At 38.1% G+C, this 20,275-nt stretch overlaps 2 protein-coding genes across 2 annotated transcripts in view; both read right to left on the reverse strand.

The window, feature by feature from the left end:
• The window catches only part of wipf2a (WAS/WASL interacting protein family, member 2a), a 10,107-nt gene extending 2,664 nt beyond the window's left edge, over nt 1-7,443 (reverse strand). Inside the window, exons 1-5 of the mRNA XM_082155302.1 lie at nt 6,852-7,443; nt 3,960-4,084; nt 2,160-2,292; nt 1,936-2,079; nt 1,235-1,857 (exon numbers count right to left, since the gene is read on the reverse strand). Of these exons, the coding sequence (XP_082011428.1) occupies nt 1,235-1,857; nt 1,936-2,079; nt 2,160-2,292; nt 3,960-4,019 (960 nt within the window). The 5' untranslated portion in view covers nt 4,020-4,084; nt 6,852-7,443. The remainder of the gene's footprint in view (nt 1-1,234; nt 1,858-1,935; nt 2,080-2,159; nt 2,293-3,959; nt 4,085-6,851) is intronic.
• Nucleotides 7,444-8,625: 1,182 nt separating this feature from the next.
• LOC309488146 (uncharacterized protein) lies at nt 8,626-19,979 on the reverse strand. Its single transcript, XM_082156182.1, has 5 exons — nt 19,867-19,979; nt 18,765-18,814; nt 18,397-18,493; nt 18,071-18,240; nt 8,626-17,987 (listed from the first exon to the last, which is right to left on the reverse strand). Exons 2-5 carry the CDS (start codon nt 18,780-18,782, stop codon nt 9,321-9,323), a joined length of 8,952 nt encoding a protein of 2,983 aa, XP_082012308.1. The 5' UTR covers nt 18,783-18,814; nt 19,867-19,979; the 3' UTR covers nt 8,626-9,320.
• Between the last annotated feature and the right edge of the window lie 296 nt (nt 19,980-20,275).

A 20,275-nucleotide genomic window follows, 5' to 3' on the forward strand; every position in this document is an offset into this window, starting at 1 on the left:
CTGGACAAGTGTAAATGCATATGGTTTTTGAAACCACATATGTAAATTGTACTCCTCCCAAAAATGCTAAAAAAAAACTAAAAAAAAACGTGTGAGAGCGTTGTATAGGCTATATGTTATATCCAGATATGACGACGCGCTGGAACACGCATCACCGCAGATGAGCAACTGCATCAAGCCAACGTGCAAACTATAGCAAATCAAAGTGAAAGTAAGTCGCAGACGCTTAACACACAATCTTCATCATTAAAAGTAAAGAAACGAAATGATCTTACCAGGGCTGTTACTGCTCTCTCTTATTGCGGTCTTTGATTTTGAAATTTTAGCTGATGATCTATAAAATGCAGCTCATATCTGTTGCTTTCGGTGACGTGAACTCCATTAAATCTGCATAAAGCGCAAGAATTGAAGATCGAATTTAAATCCGTTTCGCAAAAATACATTTATGTGACCAGGTGTAAATGGAATCGTTTTGATAAATCAGATAGCTATGCCTCACGAATTAGTTTGCCAGCTGAACTCAGGTGTTGTGAGGTGTATTTATCACGTAGTCCTGAGGGATATCAGACGACGCTGTTGATTGATTCCTGCGATTATCATGAGAACAGCTTTCAATATCTCACATAATTATCATAAATAAGCCTAACGTAGAGGTTGTAAATAGTGTAAACGAGCACAATTTGCAAACTATTATGATAAATTGCAATAATCATGTCTAATGACATCATAACGGCCAATGTTATGAAATAATGCGACGTACATTTAACTTAATTGATGTTATCTGGCATTTTGTAATGTTTACATTCCAATAAAAACAACACAAATTAAATTATACAGTAGGCCTAGACTATAGACTATTTACTTGTGATTTATCTGCAATCATGTAAAAATGTTATAATATAATATATTTACGACAGTGCAAGTATTCCACAGCGACTCTAGGGGTCGCTGTTTGACAAAAACACAATTTCTACTTAGTGTGGCTTTAAGCACATAGTCTTATCTTTTTGTCAGATTTTCAAATACTTTGTTGCTTCAAATCTAAGTTTGTATTGTTGCGATTCATGTCGTAGCAAGTTGGTTTGGTTCATGGCTTATAACTGTTTAGTGATTTGTTTTTGTTTTTTAAATCCGTAGAAAGAAAAAAGATAAATGGGAACAATCCTTCAGGAACTGAGAGGGAAGGCACTCAATAGTGAGACTACATGTTGAGGTGACCTAAACCGCTTCAAACTTTTTTACCTGTGCTACGGCCCACTGGATCGCGTACTGGTGGTGGGGGTCGTCTGTTCTGCTGGGCAAGCGGTGGAGGAGGAGCCTGGCCACGGACGTTAGCATGGCCTCTCTTGTTCAGCGAGTTTCGCCTCTGCGGCAATTCCGGGGCAGGGTCTCCATTCGCAGACGGCGGCTGACGATAAGGAGGAGGGGGTGGGGGTGCGTTTGAAGAAGAGGAGGAGGATGAAGAGGAGCGAGATGAAACGGGGAGATGTTTAGGGGGCCCATCGCGAGCAGAAGATGGAGGTGGTGGAGGCCCCTTGCTTGCAAGTGGTGGTGGTGGAAGGGGTTTCTCACGACTATGTGCCCCAGAACTCGGTTGGGCTGAGGGTCCGCGGTTGCCCCCGCGATTGAATGGCGGGGGTGGAGGTGGAGCGGAGTTGGCGGGTTTTGCGGAGCTGCTGGCAGCAGATTGTTTGGAGACATCTGGCAGGCTGAAACGTTGGTTTCGTGGTTGTTCAGGAGGTGAGGAGCGACCTCCATCACCACGACTGGAGCTGTCCGTTTCAGAATGACTCGGAACACGAGGTACAGCAGGGCGAGAGCCAGGCGGCCGCAACGCTGACCGTCCTACAGAGCTGTCTGTGGAGACACATTAAAAAACAGTTGGAGATAATAACAACATATCATTGAAGTACTTGGTGTAAAAGGGGAACTTACCTCCGACTGGTCGTAGTTTAGGCACTCCTCCACTGAACAACCCTCCCATAGCCTTTGGCCCAGAACCACCTCCAAATCCTCCACCACCTCCACCTCCACCACCACCACCACCACCACCACCACTGCCACCTCGACCTCCAGGCTCTGCCAAAAAAAAACATTGTTAGGCAGGTCATGTCAAACATTAACTGTATTTTCAGCATAAAAGCACACAGCTGACTTACTTTCAATGATCGGTGCACTTCTGTCATTAACCGGACCGGTCTTCTTCAGTTTGGCACCTTTGCAGATGTCTGACAGCAGAGCTCCTCTTCCTTTCGCATTATTTTGATTGAGTTTCGGAGTTGCGGTGTTCGCCTGAACGTAAACACATTTGTATGTTGCAAAATAGATCTATTAATTTATTAAATATTATATATTAAAATTGACTTGAATTCATAAACTTAAATTTCTATGCTGAAATTGGTTGGTAATTTCTGGATTAAAATTCATTAATTTACAATATTTTTTGTGGGGGATAAAATAAAACAATTTAAGGGTTATAATGAAAAAATACATTATTTTTTATTACATTTATTTTTTGTTTTATATATTTTAGAATTGTCCACCAAATGAAAGTCATGTGGTTGACCAACATGCAGAAACATACATACAAATCATAAAACTGGAAATAATAATATAGAGAGGACCTCTGCAGACCCTAATGACCGTGAATCAAAGAAAGTCTCTAAAAATATCAGATTTTTATGACAAGGTTAGTTGTGCCTTGTGTGGTGTCACTCTCCAAACTCCAAAAACATAATGATAATATATTTTTTTTTTTTGTTGTAAAATAATGGCCTTGAAAAATATTAAATATATAAAACATAATGACATTTCTGAATTAAACCTAATGATATTTATGAATTAATAATGTACATTTTTACACTCACAAGTAGGGCTTGACGTTAACTTTTTTGCTCGCCAGCCACTGTGGCCAGTGGTTTTCCAAAGTTACTAGCAACAATTTTGACATCAATACCATTGGTAAAAACTGCCAGATATTTTTTATATTATCTCATTATTTAGCACATTTACTGTAACACATGCGTCTTATTTCTCAAATGTTTACGATCACTTAAAATATAACTGACTGTTAGGGCTGTGCAATTAATTGAATTTCGATTTCGATTTCAATTTCAATCTTGGCTCCCAACGATCACCAAAATAGTATAATCGAGTAAAACCGATTAAATTTGCCATGTTCTGTTTTGCAAGAACACTCTTATTTTGTCTTGTGTTCTGATTGACACGCGCATATTCGCCCCTCCCGAAGCCATAAACTCTCTCAGCCTATACAGTCAGGGAGGCAAGTCGTGTGCATATCATCCGCTGGAATTTAAAAACTCAGCGCGAGTAAAGATGGCGGAAGGAAGGCGGCCACAGCAGCGTTTGGTAAGCAAAAAAGACAAAACCAACGACACTGTCTGGGAACAGTTTGGCTTCGAGGAATCCCATGACGAGCAGAAACATGCTACGTGCAAGATTTACTACATGGTAGTGGCTGCAACGCAAGGGAACATCAAGAATTTGTTTAACCACTTGAAAATTAAACACAGAGTGACCTATGCCAATCTAATAAAGAAACAGAAACAGCAATCCACAACCCCCTCAACGTCCTCCATAACCCAGGCATCCATAACAAATTTCTTCAGATTTTTTGAGAATTGTTGAAAGGTGTCTTTTTAATAAACGCAACATGTTCCCAAAGTCATGTGAAATAACCGTGTTACATAATCGTGATTTCAATACTGACCAAAATAATCGTGATTATGATTTTTTCCATAATCGAGCAGCCCCCACTGGCTGTGTTTACCCGAATACTCAGCAATTATTTTACGTGTCTTTAACTGTTTAAGCACAATAAGCAACAAAAAAAGAACTCAATTAAGTAAGGAGAGGCGGCTTTAAAATCTGCAGAAAAAAAATTAATAAAAAACCTGCTGCATTCGTCTCAGCAAGAACGCTCTTCGCTTTACACTGACCTGGCTAAAGCTGGGGGGTGGTGGAGGTCCAGGTGGAGGGGGAGGAGGAGGAATCGGCATCCTGGTGAATTTTGGGAGACGTCAAGTCACCTCAATCTTCTGCACTCGGTATCCTCACAAAAACTCTGCAAGGTGAAAGAATTACAGCCATCAGACTTCAGATATAAATAGAAAAGATTAATAAAAAGACGGTTGTCGCTAAAATAATCCTTTAAAAGTTAAAAACATGACTCATCACAGTGACATTCATTGGTGGTTAACATCATCAACGTAGCGTCACAGTACCTCTCAAACCAACTGAAACTTCCACGATCTACTCAGCAGTGGGCAGCAAACTATAGAAAGTTAATATAGAATAAAACTAAATTAAAAATTCATATCCCCCCCCCCCCCATTAATTTTCCTTCCAGTATGGAACTCCAGAAACGTTCCCAGTTCAGTCAGAAGTGCTAGCACACGTCCACAGATGAAGTGGGGTGATACAAAACTACAGCAGGACTAACCAGAATGTCGCTAAGCAGGATCTGCAGTCACACAACGACTTATGGAAAGCGAGAGAGTGTGAAAATGGTCGAAGCATGGGGATTGTGGCAAACACTGAATAAAACCTGTATGCTAATGACACGAATGGCTCATCTTATTTACATTCAAACTATTACACACTGTATTTGAAACGCCTGTCGCTGCTCTATTTCATCATGGCCTTGTCTATGAACATGAATGAATAAAACTACAAAGGTAGCACACATACCTAATAAACTAAAAAAAAACGAATATTATGGGTTGATTCCTGAAATCTACATGTGATCGACAACACATGGATACTGCAATAAAGAAATAAACCAGCCTCTACTAAGCAAACCTGGTGACCTGTAGAGGCAAACAAATACACAGTTTCTACAAAGAGAAGAAGGCAAACTGCCCAAAATGTGGTAAATACAACCTAAGAGTTTCATCTTACAAGAAACCACCTATTAAAATTTTAAAAGCATTAAATACACCACAAAACATAGAAAAATAAGCTTAGCATTCTTCACATAACAGGCCAAAACAGGCAGGCGAGTTTCTCTCTCTAATCAGCCATACCAAATCTGTCAGAGGCCTTGTTTATTACACCAAGCTGTTCCAAGAAAATGTTTGTGATTAATGATACGCATAATAGTAGACGTGAAACGTGTAAGGAGGTAGGAGTTTAATCTTTAAAGTTTCTGCGCTCAAACTGACAGCTGACTAAATTTGATCAGGACTGCAAGATCAACATCAATACCACAAAAACAATGCCTGGTGTCAAATAAGGCTGTCATTTATTCCCACCTGTAACATTTTGTGAGAAAAATTACTTTTGTCTCTGACAACCGTGTAAAATACATCCACAACTGTTTTTACTAGACTCATAATAAACTATATATAAAAAGTGCAGACTTGATTTCAATAGTACATTTTTACTTGGCAGCTGGAAATAATCTCATGACCCGTTTAACCTTATAAAACCTACAGTATCACTTTTGATAAATGAATTTCTAAGGCCTCTAAATTATCAACATGGTCAAAATGATGAAAAACATAATCTACATGCCTTCTGTCCTCTGATCGATACTTTTTTTTTAGCAAGCTTAAAGACCTTCTAGTAAAATTCCTCCTTCAGATCGTGGATGTCTTTTTATTGTGAAATCTTTAATGATTAAAACATTAATCATTTACTGGACTGAAGCAACTTAGGTTTACTTGATTATCCATACATAATGTCAAATACAATACATCAGGCTTTTGAGGAATGTTTATTTGTACACCTCTCAATCGTTATTGTATTGCATTGCATTGTATGTTTTGCACCCCAATAATACAAACTACAGAGCTTTGATAATAAAGCATTTAAATACAATCTTAACCACATTTATTTGGAGATATAGAATGGCAACTGATATTTATATGCATTTTATGTTAGTAGTCTGTTAAACTGTTATAAAGATTTACATTACAAGTTATAATATAGGCTATAACAAGCTATCAAAATTTCTAATTACTTTTAGACCATATAATTAAAAGCAAATTTTAGGCCTCTTGAGGTGTTTTTTCATTCTCGAGTATGAGATCTATATTCTCATCATATCATATAGGCCATAAAAACCTGATGTATCAAATATGATACAAAACATACTCTAAAAAGCATATTAAATTTTATTTTATTTTAATTTGTTATAGATTTTGTCTAAAGGTTCGTTTAAAAGACTATTATTAGACTGATATTTCATATGTTAGGCTTTACATGTCTCTAAAAGCATGTAATACAGATAAAGATACCATATTTGAAGCATAGCCTATAGCTTACTATTTAAGATCAGTATCATAAACTGCTGTCATGTCAGACCAATGTGTTTATAGATTTAAAATAATTTCAGAGCAAAAAGAAGGAAAAGAATAATGGAGCAAAGCAGGTCAAACCAGATTGTGAAAATGACGTGTTGTGTATAATGTTGCAAACATGATCATCTGAGTCAACAAATATTTAAACTGTGCGTGTGCACACAGACCGAAGCGACCATACCTGTCATCCCATAGGATCCTTAACAGTCGTGATACAGGTTTAACCGCTTATGTGTATTGGGCAAAAACAAAACGTTTGAGCGACTAACGATGTTCTGAACAACACAAATGTTGGAGATTTGTAAACAAAAGTTTATTTTGAAACGAATCATTTCAATGAATCGTTGAACCTGTTCACAAAACCTGTCTGAACGACTCGTTGATTAACAAAAACAACACCAGTAAACCATGCAAAACCTTAGCGCTAAATAACTTGTGTATCCATTAAAACATGTCATAACAATAACAAATAGGTTAACTTGATACGTTCACAGCTCTTCCGGCTATAAAGACGTTGGCAAAGCTTACCTGTCGTGTGCGGTGTGAGATCCTGTCCCAAACAACATTAATGTTAAACAGTAACTGGGTGCTCTTTCGCCGATGATCCGCTGTCTGATCGGCCACCGAGTAAAACTGGTAACGTTAACTAAGAAACTGTTAACTAGTCGAGGGAGAGTTTACTGTGGTCCGCTGTCATTCTGAAGGCTGGTCAACTGAATTCTGAAGGCTGGTTTGCCAACTCTGCAAACTTATTCCAAACAGTTCACAGTGTGAAATGAAAGCTCGAAAGTCAAAGATTCACGAAACCGGGTCGCTTGTTGCTATTGACATTGCTGCCCACTGATCGAGGGCGATATTGTTCAACGGCGGACCGCTGGACTTCAGCGAACCCAGTTCTACGAAATCCCGGAAATCCCGGAGTCAGTCGGTACAAAATGGAGGCAAGAGGCCGAAAAAATCCGAATGCATCCGGAAAGCAAGACCTGGCTGTAACTATACAAAACCTCTTTCCCTTGCGTAACCCTGAAATGGTAAGCATCTGCCAAAAGGTAGTTTGTTATTAACTTACTGATTTAAAACCATAATAAACGTCGTTAAATCACTTTGTGATTTTGTTTTATTTATTTATGGTAACTAATACTAGGAACTAGATATTGTATGGTATTTCTAACTTCTAATAACTTTAATTTAATGTCAAAATGCCTAGAGGTTTTAATTTTGAAGTTATAAAAGTCGATTTTTCATACTGGACGCATTGTTTCATCTGCTAAAAGAAATAGTTTAATATTATATCCTTTGCTGCCAGAAAAAAATCTCCATCTCTTAAAGTTTGGCATAAGGTTATTTTTGAGTTGATTCCCCTGGAGCGTCTTACCTATATTACATAAAAAAAAAACATGCCAGTTTTATAGTCTGGACCATATCTGGGCTATTTGGAAACTCATCTTTGCCCTATTATATTACACGGAATTTTGTAATTGTTTAACTCTCTGGACCTTTGTCCTCTTCTGCATCTTTTTGAAATATGTTATTGTTTTGTTTTTATTCTTTAATCTGTTTTATTATGGTGTAGTCCTGTTTTATATACAAATCTGAGCTATTGGTGTTCCTTTATTTCATTTTATTGTATGTATATATATATATATTTTTTTTGTGTGTGTGTGTGTGTGATGTCTTGTTATATTTGTATTATAATGAAAATTCAATAAACATAATTATAAAAAAAATTAAAAAGTCGCTTTTTCTTTCAATTTCGTTCATTTAGACCCATAATATATGGCTATATGATAGATTTTCATATTTGTTTGCCTCTACAGGTCACCAATAACATATTGCATAATATTAGGCTATATGATAGTTTTCACCCTTTTAATCAATGAATTTCCATCAATTTCCAAATATTTTAACATCACTTTCTAGAAGTTGCTAGGTAAAATATATCAGTGAAAAAAGAGAGGACTGGGATATGACCCAGGGCGGATTCAAACCCGTATGCACACAAGCGCAACAGCACCTCTTTTTCTCATTCCAGGAGAAAAGCACACCATAGCTCTGACTATAGTCGTCATTAAGACAGAACAGTCAGCTGCAGCAACAGTTTGACAGTACAGTGTATAAAATGTGTTTGGAACAAAATTCCAATCACAATTCAGTATGCAAATAAATGACAGAAGACCAATCACAATTTTGTGTAAATAAGTCCACAATTAAGGTCTAACTTGCTAGCTCTAAAATGTGAATCATTTGTGATTTGTTTGGGTCAGTTCTTTAATAAATGGGCTAGAAGAATGTTTATAACAGCTTTCCAGGTTTGATATTTTTAATGTAACATTTAAGTAAACATTTTCAAAATAACCACTTCAGCAAAGGGTACATTTGTTTTTTTCAATCACATAACATCTTAAGTATTCTATAATAACAGCTACTTTTGTATATCAACAAAAGAGGTAGTAACAATGTTAGAAGGAATATTTTACAAATTATTTATAAACATCCTTCAAAAAAAAAAATCACCCCAGTCCTTACTGTATCACTGAGCATAACAATGCTAAAAACAAATATGAGATAATAGATGAGTATCTAAAAAAAGATGGCAAGAAACAAGACATTCACCTGACAGACAAACTATTTTTCAGACAATACCTTTTGACATATATCATCCACATTGTATTTATACATCACTGTAGCATTTTAAATACTTTACAAAATAGCCTATGATTTACAATATTTAGTCAGGCAAGCTCCACATAATATCGTCATTATAAAAAATAAAAATAAAAAAGATTTAGAAACTGTATTGGAATGTTTTTATAAAGAGGCTAATGATCTATAAGTGCAAGTTTATGTTTTCCAATATAACATCTCCTCTATAAGGTTTTTTTTTCATCAGTGTTAAGTTTGCTCAACCCAACTTCCAGTATCTACTTGAAGTTTTTTGATGATTACCAAGGACAAGCTCCTTCTTATCTCTCACATACCTTCCTTTTAATTTTCCAATTATATTAGTTTAAGACCTCTAAATTTTGAACCTTTCAAAGTGCTTTCTGGAACCTCCAGATCCATTGCATGCATTTGCAGACGTCTCATTGTCTGTCTGCGACTATGTTCAGTTTGCCCACTTCCCCATCCATCTCTTCTAGGCATCCCTTTATAAGTGTAGCATATGTCATCGGTAGTGTAATTACGTCCAGGAACCACACGAGTGTTCCTATAACCTGCATTACCTCCCATATGGGGTGATCTTTGCATGGTACTCATTCCCATATTTGAATTTCTCACAGCCAAATTCTCTCTGCTTCTTGTAACTTGAAGTCTAGGCACTGATATATTGTTCCAGTTGTCATCAATACCAAAGTTGTTTGCGTTTGTTTTATGATCTCTTGACCTGAGTGCCCCAGGCATAGCAGTGTAGTAAACATCTGATGATGTTGGACGTACACCAGAGATTCTGGTCTTGGAGGTGGGTAAAGCCATTGTAAAATCAGGTGAGCCGGAGAGATGTTTTTGCATTGCAGGCCACTGGGCTTTATCTGAAAATTTCATGTCTCTGTTCAAGTCGAAATAAGGGTCCTGCATGTTAAATTCTGAGGCACCATATTTCTGATAAGACGGTTTTCTGATATCAAGATCATTTGTTCTGTCTGACTCTATTTTCCCTCTTGGGACGGCAAAGTTGTAAGTGTGTACTTGCGGATAGGCACCAAAATCAACATCAGGCCCCAGGCCTTGAAAGTCAGGGCTATCAGTTCCTCCTTTAATTCGCGGGGTTTTGAGATTCATCTTTGGAGAGTTGAATTGAAGATTCCCAGGAGGAGCGTCAATGTCAAAGTCCGGTGCATTCACATTAAGATGGGGTTTCTTGACATTTGGTCCTTTAATTTTACCTTTAGGAAAATCAACGCTCATATCTGGGGCTGTGAAATCTGGCTTATGACTTCTGATATTGATGTCTGGGGAATCAAAATCAGCTTTAATCTTTGGCGCTGAGAGATCCATTTTAGGGGTCTTTAGATCATAGTCAGGCGTCTTTATTTTGGGTCCTGAGAAACCAATATCAGGCATCTTTAAAGTTGGCATCTTCATTTTACCAGATGGCATGTCCATGTCTGGAAATGCAAGGTTCGTGTCTGTACCCTTGAAATCAAGTTTAGGTCTATGTACATCAATATCGGGACCATTTAACCCTGCATTTAATTTGAGAGTTGATGCACTCAGATTAAGGTCGGCCGGATCAATGTCAGCATCCATATCCATATGTGGCCCTTTCGAACCTGAAAGGCCAAAACTGGGCATCTTTAACTTTGGCATATTCAATTTACCTGAAGGACCATTAAAATCAATATCAGTTGATTTGAGATCTAGGTTTGGGCCTTTTAAATCAGCTTGAGGCAGAGTAAGATCCATGTCTGGGGTATCGATTCCTCCCTTAATATTGGGGCTTTTAATATTCAGGTCTGGAGATTTGATGTTAAAATTGGACCCTTTTGGTTTGCTATCTGAGAAGCCAATTTTTGGCAGCTTCAGTTTCCCTGAAGGGGCTTTTATGTCAAGGTCAGGTGCATTCATGTCAAGATTGGGTTTCTTGAAATTTGGTCCTTTCATTTTACCTTTAGGAACATTGACATCCATGTCTTGGGCTGTGAAATCTGGCTTATGACCTCTGATGTTGATGTCTGGTGAATCAAAGTCAGCATTAAACTTTGGAGCTGACAAATCCATTTCAGGGGGCTTCAAATCATAGTCAGGTGTCTTTATCTTTGGTCCTGAGACACCAAACTTTGGCATCTTTAAAGTGGGAATTTTCATTTTTCCAGAAGGCTTGTCAATGTCTGGAAGCGTAAGATCTGTATTTGGACCTCTGAGATCTACATTAGGTCCATGTACATCGATATCAGGACCATTTATTCCTGCTTTTAGTTTGGGAGTTGATGCACTCAGATTCAGGTCAGGCTGCTCAATGTCAGAATCCACATTCATGTGTGGCCCTTTCAAACCTGACAGGCCAAAACTGGGCATATTTAGGTTTGGCATTTTAAATTTACCTGATGGGCTATTAACATCAAAATCAGGTGATTTGATATCCAAGTTCGGCCCTTTAAAATCAGTTTGAGGCAGAGTCAGATCCATGTCTGGTGTATCTATTCCTCCCTTAATTTTGGGGCTTTTGAGATTCAGGTCTGGAGATTTGATTTTAAGATCTGGGCCTTTTGGTTTGCCACTTGAGAAGCCAAATTTGGGAAACTTCAGTTTACCTGAAGGGGAATTTATGTTGAGATCAGGTGCGTTCATGTCAAGATTGGGTTTCTTGAAATTTGGTCCTTTCATTTTACCTTTAGGAAAATCAACATTCAGATCAGGTGCTGTGATATCTGGCTTATGACCACCAATGTTGATGTCTGGGGAATCAAAGTCTGCCTTAAACTTTGGAGCTGACAAATCAATTTCAGGGGTCTTCAAATCATAGTCAGGTGTCTTTATTTTTGGTCCTGAGACGCCAAACTTTGGCATCTTTAATTTGGGCATTTTCATTTTTCCAGAAGGCTTGTCAATGTCTGGAAGTGTAAGATCTGTATTTGGACCTCTGAGATCTACATTAGGTCCATGTACATCAATATCAGGACCATTTATTCCTGCTTTTAGTTTGGGAGTTGATGCACTCAGATTCAGGTCAGGCGGATCAATGTCAGCATCCACATTCATGTGTGGCCCTTTCAAACCTGACAGGCCAAAACTGGGCATATTTAGGTTTGGCATTTTAAATTTACCTGATGGGCTATTAACATCAAAATCAGGTGATTTGACATCTAAGTTCGGGCTTTTAAAATCAGTTTGAGGCAAAGTCAGATCCATGTCTGGTGAATCGATTCCTCCCTTAATTTTGGGGCTTTTGAGATTCAGGTCTGGAGATTTGATTTTAAGATCTGGGCCTTTTGGTTTGCCACTTGAGAAGCCAAATTTGGGAAACTTCAGTTTACCTGAAGGGGAATTTATGTTGAGATCAGGTGCATTCATGTCAAGATTGGGTTTCTTGAAATTTGGTCCTTTCATTTTACCTTTAGGGAAATCAACATTCAGATCAGGTGCTGTGATATCTGGCTTATGACCACCAATGTTGATGTCTGGGGAATCAAAGTCTGCCTTAAACTTTGGAGCTGACAAATCCATTTCAGGGGTCTTCAAATCATAGTCAGGTGTCTTTATTTTTGGTCCTGAGACGCCAAACTTTGGCATCTTTAATTTGGGCATTTTCATTTTTCCTGAAGGCTTGTCAATGTCTGGAAGCGTAAGATCTGTATTTGGACCTCTGAGATCTACATTGGGTCCATGTACATCAATATCAGGACCATTTATTCCTGCTTTTAGTTTGGGAGTTGATGCACTCAGATTAAGGTCAGGCTGATCAATGTCAGCATCCACATTCATGTGTGGCCCTTTCAAACCTGACAGGCCAAAACTGGGCATATTTAGGTTTGGCATTTTAAATTTACCTGATGGGCTATTAACATCAAAATCAGGTGATTTGATATCTAAGTTCGGGCCTTTAAAATCAGTTTGAGGCAGAGTCAGATCCATGTCTGGTGTATCTATTCCTCCCTTCATTTTGGGGCTTTTGAGATTCAGGTCTGGAGATTTGATTTTAAGATCTGGGCCTTTTGGTTTGCCACTTGAGAAGCCAAATTTGGGAAACTTCAGTTTACCTGAAGGGGAATTTATGTTGAGATCAGGTGCGTTCATGTCAAGATTGGGTTTCTTGAAATTTGGTCCTTTCATTTTACCTTTAGGGAAATCAACATTCAGATCAGGTGCTGTGATATCTGGCTTATGACCACCAATGTTGATGTCTGGGGAATCAAAGTCTGCCTTAAACGTTGGAGCTGACAAATCCATTTCAGGGGTCTTCAAATCATAGTCAGGTGTCTTTATTTTTGGTCCTGAGACACCAAATTTTGGCATCTTTAAATTGGGCATTTTCATTTTTCCAGAAGGCTTGTCAATGTCTGGAAGTGTAAGATCTGTATTTGGACCTCTGAGATCTACATTAGGTCCATGTACATCGATATCAGGACCATTTATTCCTGCTTTTAGTTTGGGAGTTGATGCACTCAGATTAAGGTCAGGCTGATCAATGTCAGCATCCACATTCATGTGTGGCCCTTTCAAACCTGACAGGCCAAAACTGGGCATATTTAGGTTTGCCATTTTAAATTTACCTGATGGGCTATTAACATCAAAATCAGGTGATTTGATATCTAAGTTCGGGCCTTTAAAATCAGTTTGAGGCAGAGTCAGATCCATGTCTGGTGTATCTATTCCTCCCTTAATTTTGGGGCTTTTGAGATTCAGGTCTGGAGATTTGATTTTAAGATCTGGGCCTTTTGGTTTGCCACTTGAGAAGCCAAATTTGGGAAACTTCAGTTTACCTGAAGGGGAATTTATGTTGAGATCAGGTGTGTTCATGTCAAGATTGGGTTTCTTGAAATTTGGTCCTTTCATTTTACCTTTAGGGAAATCAACATTCAGATCAGGTGCTGTGATATCTGGCTTATGACCACCAATGTTGATGTCTGGGGAATCAAAGTCTGCCTTAAACGTTGGAGCTGACAAATCCATTTCAGGGGTCTTCAAATCATAGTCAGGTGTCTTTATTTTTGGTCCTGAGACACCAAATTTTGGCATCTTTAAATTGGGCATTTTCATTTTTCCAGAAGGCTTGTCAATGTCTGGAAGTGTAAGATCTGTATTTGGACCTCTGAGATCTACATTAGGTCCATGTACATCGATATCAGGACCATTTATTCCTGCTTTTAGTTTGGGAGTTGATGCACTCAGACTCAGGTCAGGCTGCTCAATGTCAGCATCCACATTCATGTGTGGCCCTTTCAAACCTGACAGGCCAAAACTTGGCATATTTAGGTTTGGCATTTTAAATTTACCTGATGGGCTATTAACATCAAAATCAGGTGATTTGATATCTAAGTTCGGGCCTTTAAAATCAGTTTGAGGCAGAGTCAGATCCATGTCTGGTGTATCTATTCCTCCCTTAATTTTGGGGCTTTTGAGATTCAGGTCTGGAGATTTGATTTTAAGATCTGGGCCTTTTGGTTTGCCACTTGAGAAGCCAAATTTAGGAAACTTCAGTTTACCTGAAGGGGAATTTATGTTGAGATCAGGTGCGTTCATGTCAAGATTGGGTTTCTTGAAATTTGGTCCTTTCATTTTACCTTTAGGGAAATCAACATTCAGATCAGGTGCTGTGATATCTGGCTTATGACCACCAATGTTGATGTCTGGGGAATCAAAGTCTGCCTTAAACGTTGGAGCTGACAAATCCATTTCAGGGGTCTTCAAATTATAGTCAGGTGTCTTTATTTTTGGTCCTGAGATACCAAACTTTGGCATCTTTAATTTGGGCATTTTCATTTTTCCAGAAGGTTTGTCAATGTCTGGAAGAGTAAGATCTGTATTTGGACCTCTGAGATCTACATTAGGTCCATTTACATCAATATTAGGACCATTTATTCCTGCTTTTAGTTTGGGAGTTGATGCACTCAGATTAAGGTCAGGCGGATCAATGTCAGCATCCACATTCATGTGTGGCCCTTTCAAACCTGACAGGCCAAAACTGGGCATATTTAGGTTTGGCATTTTAAATTTACCTGATGGGCTATTAACATCAAAATCAGGTGATTTGACATCTAAGTTCGGGCCTTTAAAATCAGTTTGAGGCAGAGTCAGATCCATGTCTGGTGTATCTATTCCTCCCTTAATTTTGGGGCTTTTGAGATTCAGGTCTGGAGATTTGATTTTAAGATCTGGGCCTTTTGGTTTGCCACTTGAGAAGCCAAATTTGGGAAACTTCAGTTTACCTGAAGGGGAATTTATGTTGAGATCAGGTGCATTCATGTCAAGATTGGGTTTCTTGAAATTTGTTCCTTTCATTTTACCTTTTGGGAAATCAACATTCAGATCGGGTGTTGAGATATCTGGCTTATGACCACCAAAGTTGATGTCTGGGGAATCAAAGTCTGCCTTAAACGTTGGAGTTGACAAATCCATTTCAGGGGTCTTCAAATCATAGTCAGGTGTCTTTATTTTTGGTCCTGTGGCACCAAACTTAGGCATCTTTAAATTGGGCATTTTCATTTTTCCAGAAGGCTTGTCAATACGAGGTGCATTCATGTCAAGATTGGGTTTCTTGAAATTTGGTCCTTTCATTTTACCTTTAGGGAAATCAACATTCAGATCGGGTGCTGTGATATCTGGCTTATGACCATCAATGTTGATGTCTGGGGAATCAAAGTCTGCTTTAAACTTTGGAGCTGACAAATCTATTTCAGGTGTCTTTAGATCATAGTCAGGCATCTTCATATTGGGTCCTGAGAGACCAGAATCGGGCATCTTAAAAGTGGGCACTTTAATTTTTCCAGATGGAATTTCAGGAAGTTTAAGGTCTGTTGTTGGACTTTTGAGATCAGCATTAGGTCCATGGATGTCAATGTCAGGACTATTTATCCCTGCTTTTAGTTTGGGAGTTGATGCACTCAGATTAAGGTCAGGCTGATCAATGTCAGTATCCACATTCATGTGTGGCCCTTTCAAACCTGACAGGCCAAAACTGGGCATATTTAGGTTTGGCATTTTTAATTTTCCTGAAGGGCCATTAACATCAATATCAGGTGATTTGATATCTAGGTTTGGGCCTTTCAAATCAGATTGAGGCAGATTCAGATCCATGTCTGGAGTATCGATTCCTCCCTTAATTTGGGGGCTTTTGAGATTCAGGTCTGGAGATTTGATTTTAAGATCAGGTCCTACCGTCTTGCTTCCGGAGATGCCAAATTTTGGCAGCTTTAGTTTACCTGAAGGGACATCTATGTCAAGGTCATGTGCATTCATGTCAAGACTGGGTGTCTTTAAATTAGGTCCTTTAATTTTACCTTTAGGGAAATCAACATTCGTGTCAGGTACTGTGATATCTGTCTTATAGCCTTTAATGTTGAAGTCAGGGGAATCAAAGTCTGCCTTAAACTTTGGGGCTGACAAATCCATTTCAGGGGTCTTCAGATCATAGTCAGGCGTCTTTATTTTGGGTCCTGAGAGTCCAAAATCAGGCATCTTGAAAGTAGGCATTTTCATTTTTCCAGATGGCATGTCCATGTCAGGTAGTGTAAGGTCCGTTTTCAGACCTTTGAAATCTGAATTAGGTCCATAAATGTCACTGTCAGGACCATTTATTTCTGCATTTAGTGTAGGAGTTGATGCACTCAGATTAAGGTCAGGCTGATCAATGCCAGCATCCACATTCATACGTGGCCCTTTCAAACCTGAAAGGCCAAAACTGGGCATCTTTATCTTTGGCATATAAAATTTTCCTGAAGGGCCATTAACATCAATATCGGGTGATTTGATATCTAGGTTTGGGCCTTTCAAATCAGATTGAGGCAGATTCAGTTCCATGTCTGGGGTATTGATTCCTCCCTTAATTTGGGGGCTTTTGAGATTCAGGTCTGGAGATTTTATTTTAAGATCAGGTTCCACTGTTTTGCTTCCAGAGATACCAAATTTTGGCAGCTTTAGTTTACCTGAAGGGACATTTATGTTGAGATCAGGTGCATTCATGTCAAGATTGGGTTTCTTGAAATTTGGTTCTGTAATTGTGCCTTTAGGAATATCAAAATCCATGTCTGAGGCTGTGATATCTGGCTTATGACCTCTGATGTTGATGTCTTGGGAATCAAAGTCTGCCTTAAACTTTGGAGCTGACAGATCCATTTCAGGGGTCTTCAGATCATAGTCAGGTGTCTTCATTTTGTGTCCCGACAGATCAAAATCTGGCATGCTGAAAGTGGGTGTTTTCAGTTTTCCAGAATGCATGTCTATGTCTGGAAGGTCTGTTTTCAGACCTTTGAAATCAGCTTTTGGTCCATCAATTTGTATACCAGAAGAACCATTAAGACCTGCAGCTACTTCAGGGGATGATAATGCTAATTTTGACCCCTTTGTACTTTCATCATAATTGATGTCTGTTTTCTTGTTTCCAGAGAAGCTAAACTTTGCCATTTTAAATTTTGACTTCTTGAGATTAATTGATGGTACATCCATATCCATATCCATATCAGAAGAATTAAGCAATGCATTTGGGCTTTTGAAATGACCTTTTGTGAGGTGCATTACTGGAGATCCTTGGGTATTTGGCAGTGTAAGATTTGAATCTGGCGTACTAATACCAACATTTATGTTTGAATCTGTATATGTTCGACCCCGTAGGTTGATTTCACTTCCAACATCAGGTAAGTTCATTTTGGACTGATGTGATGAAACATCACTTGCAATGTTGCCTTTGATTTTTGCACCTCTCATTAGATCAGATCCTTGTAGTAACATGTCTGAGTTGTATTCACCTGTAGAATCATTGGTACCATAATGGATCATAGGCCATTCATGATCCACTTTCTCGTCAGGTTCTGTTTCATATGGAGTGAGACACTTCCGATCTGCATTCTCAAGTATAGCTGCAACGTTTACCCTGCCTTTGCGGTCAAGTGTTTGGGTTGTCACTGGACCATTGTGTGTGCCATGTCTGTATTCCTTAGCAGCTTTGTTTCCTTTCATGAATTTCCTGACTTTAGTATTGAAGAGCTTGTCATATGAATCTTTCCACACCTGTTGAAACATTGTAATCAGAACAAATCATAATGATTTATGATTTAGGGTTGCAAAAAATTGTGAATGCAATGTCCACAGACCTCATTTGGAGCTTTGACATCCAGACTTTCCAAGCTCTTGCTGGATTTCAAACCATGCTTCGTCACCTCCTTGTCATTATCAATCAACTTCAAAATGTCCACATCTTCATTTTTCTTTTGTTTATTCCTCTTTAGATCAAACTGACCACTGGCACCCACAATTTCATTATCTGAAATGGAAGTGTAATCTATTTTATCCTTATATTTTCACCATATTAAGGTTCATGGCAAAAGCAGATTTATTCACAGTACAAGTGTTTCGTAAAAGAATGATGCTTAAAAAATATGCATTGATGTACAAAATTCATAATCAAACAGTGCTGTACCTTCTAGAAAGTCCAGGTCTGAGTACTCCAATCTCTCTCCAGAGACATTATTATCTTCAAGCAGCAGGCTGTCAGAAAGGCTTCTTCGATGAAGAGCCTGCAAATTACAATATACTATTATGGTGTATTGTCCCCCTCAAAATTTCATGAAATTAAATGCATGTAAAATAAAAAACAGAATAACAAGAGTTTTTGATGAGAAACATGTAGCACCTCTACCAAATGCTCTGCTAGCATTTGTATTAATAAATAACTCATAATTTATTCTTTATAAGAAATTACACAAGGATTTAAAATATATTTGATAGATCAGACAAAATGCATAAAATATAGTTTAGATGATGGGATAAAAAAATGTGATAACATACCATTTCACTTGTAAACATTTACAGTGAAGAAAAGCCTCCAAAACTCAAACCTGTAAAGGCAAAATAAATGATTCAGCAGCAACAAAACACCCAAGTTCCAGTGCTAATTATTATTGGCACACATGTAATTGTTAATGGCTGGTCATAATGCAATGACAGAATAGAACATGAATTATGAACATATGGGTAATCAGTAAATGAAAAGAAGCACACCTTCTTAGAATGAAACAAGACTGAGCAAACATCATTTAAATTTACATTAGAGTTTGCCAATTGGCACAATGACATTTATCTTGGTGCACAAGAAATCCTGAAACATGTTAATGCTTAATACAACTGTCTGCATTTTTCCCACTGGCAGAGAAAAAGATAGACGAAACTATGAGGTATTCAACGAATTGTTCAGGGATAGTGTAACAAGAGGGCGTTAAGAACAGGTTAGGCCAAATAAAAGAAAAATGTGAACAGACTTCACCTTTTTAACCACACCCTTGGTTTTAAACATGTGTAATCAAAGAGGTAGCAGGTTCTCCCATGATCCTCTGTAAGGATACATATTTTGATAACCTGTTCAACTATAAAGATTTTGTTGTCTTACTTCAATGAAACCGGCTCCAAAAACAATCCAATTACTGACTACTATCTACAGTATATGATCTAATTAATTTGCATATTTATAGTAATCACAAATTAAATATACAGGATCTGAAAATGTGCTTCAGAAGCATTATTTTCAATATAAGGTACTAGTGAGTAGCAATTTGTTGATAAAGTGGTCCCCAAAGAAATAATGGTAAAATACTCAGTCTCAACATAATATAACTGCCTTGTAACCATTCCTGCTTGTAATACTTCTCATTTTAATATACAAGTTAAATGCAATTCGCAATATAAATACATCAACCCATATGTAAATTACAGTAAAAAAAAAAAGATTAAATTAGCATAACGTGTGCAAGTGCTGCATAGTCATTCATAACAGAAACGGCTGCACTTGCTATACATTCAAACTTTATTTTCATTACTTTACAGACTGTTTTAAGCAAAAACAGTGAAGTCAAAAGTACTGTTGTAAACTTTTAACAGTAAAGAAAAGCCTTACCTTGAATCCCATGAGTTTTAAATCCTAGTTCAATATCAGCAGTGATAATGTGCCACGCTGAGGAGTTTCCACAGGACGAGACCGTGTTTACCTCTGTTCTCTTCCTACTGTTTATGGAATTCTCAGTGCAGCAAGTAATACACTTCAAGAGAGGACAAACTGGTTTAACCTCAATCTGGCCAAACACATAGCTCATAAAGCTTCAGCATCACTGCCTGTTCTGCATTGGATGCAGGGTGACATAACAATAACAAACCTCTCCCTAATTCTAGATTGCTGGGAGGAACTCAAAAGAAATGGTTAAAAAAGACTAAACTATGCACACATGTACTCCCATATGACTCATATGTGTTGGGAAACACACACCTGTACAAGGTGTACTGACTTTCACCCAGGTTGTCTGGGTGGA

The sequence above is a fragment of the Leuciscus leuciscus genome, assembly GCF_965113295.1.
Source record: "Leuciscus leuciscus genome assembly, chromosome: 23".
NCBI lineage: Eukaryota > Metazoa > Chordata > Actinopteri > Cypriniformes > Leuciscidae > Leuciscus > Leuciscus leuciscus.

Coding starts and splice junctions, on each gene's coding strand:
- LOC309488146 (XM_082156182.1), bottom strand. Junction 18,241..18,396: donor AGACCTGGACTTTCTAGAAG/GTACAGCACTGT, acceptor CTTCCATTTCAG/ATAATGAAATTGTGGGTGCC. Junction 17,988..18,070: donor ATGTCAAAGCTCCAAATGAG/GTCTGTGGACAT, acceptor ATGTTTCAACAG/GTGTGGAAAGATTCATATGA.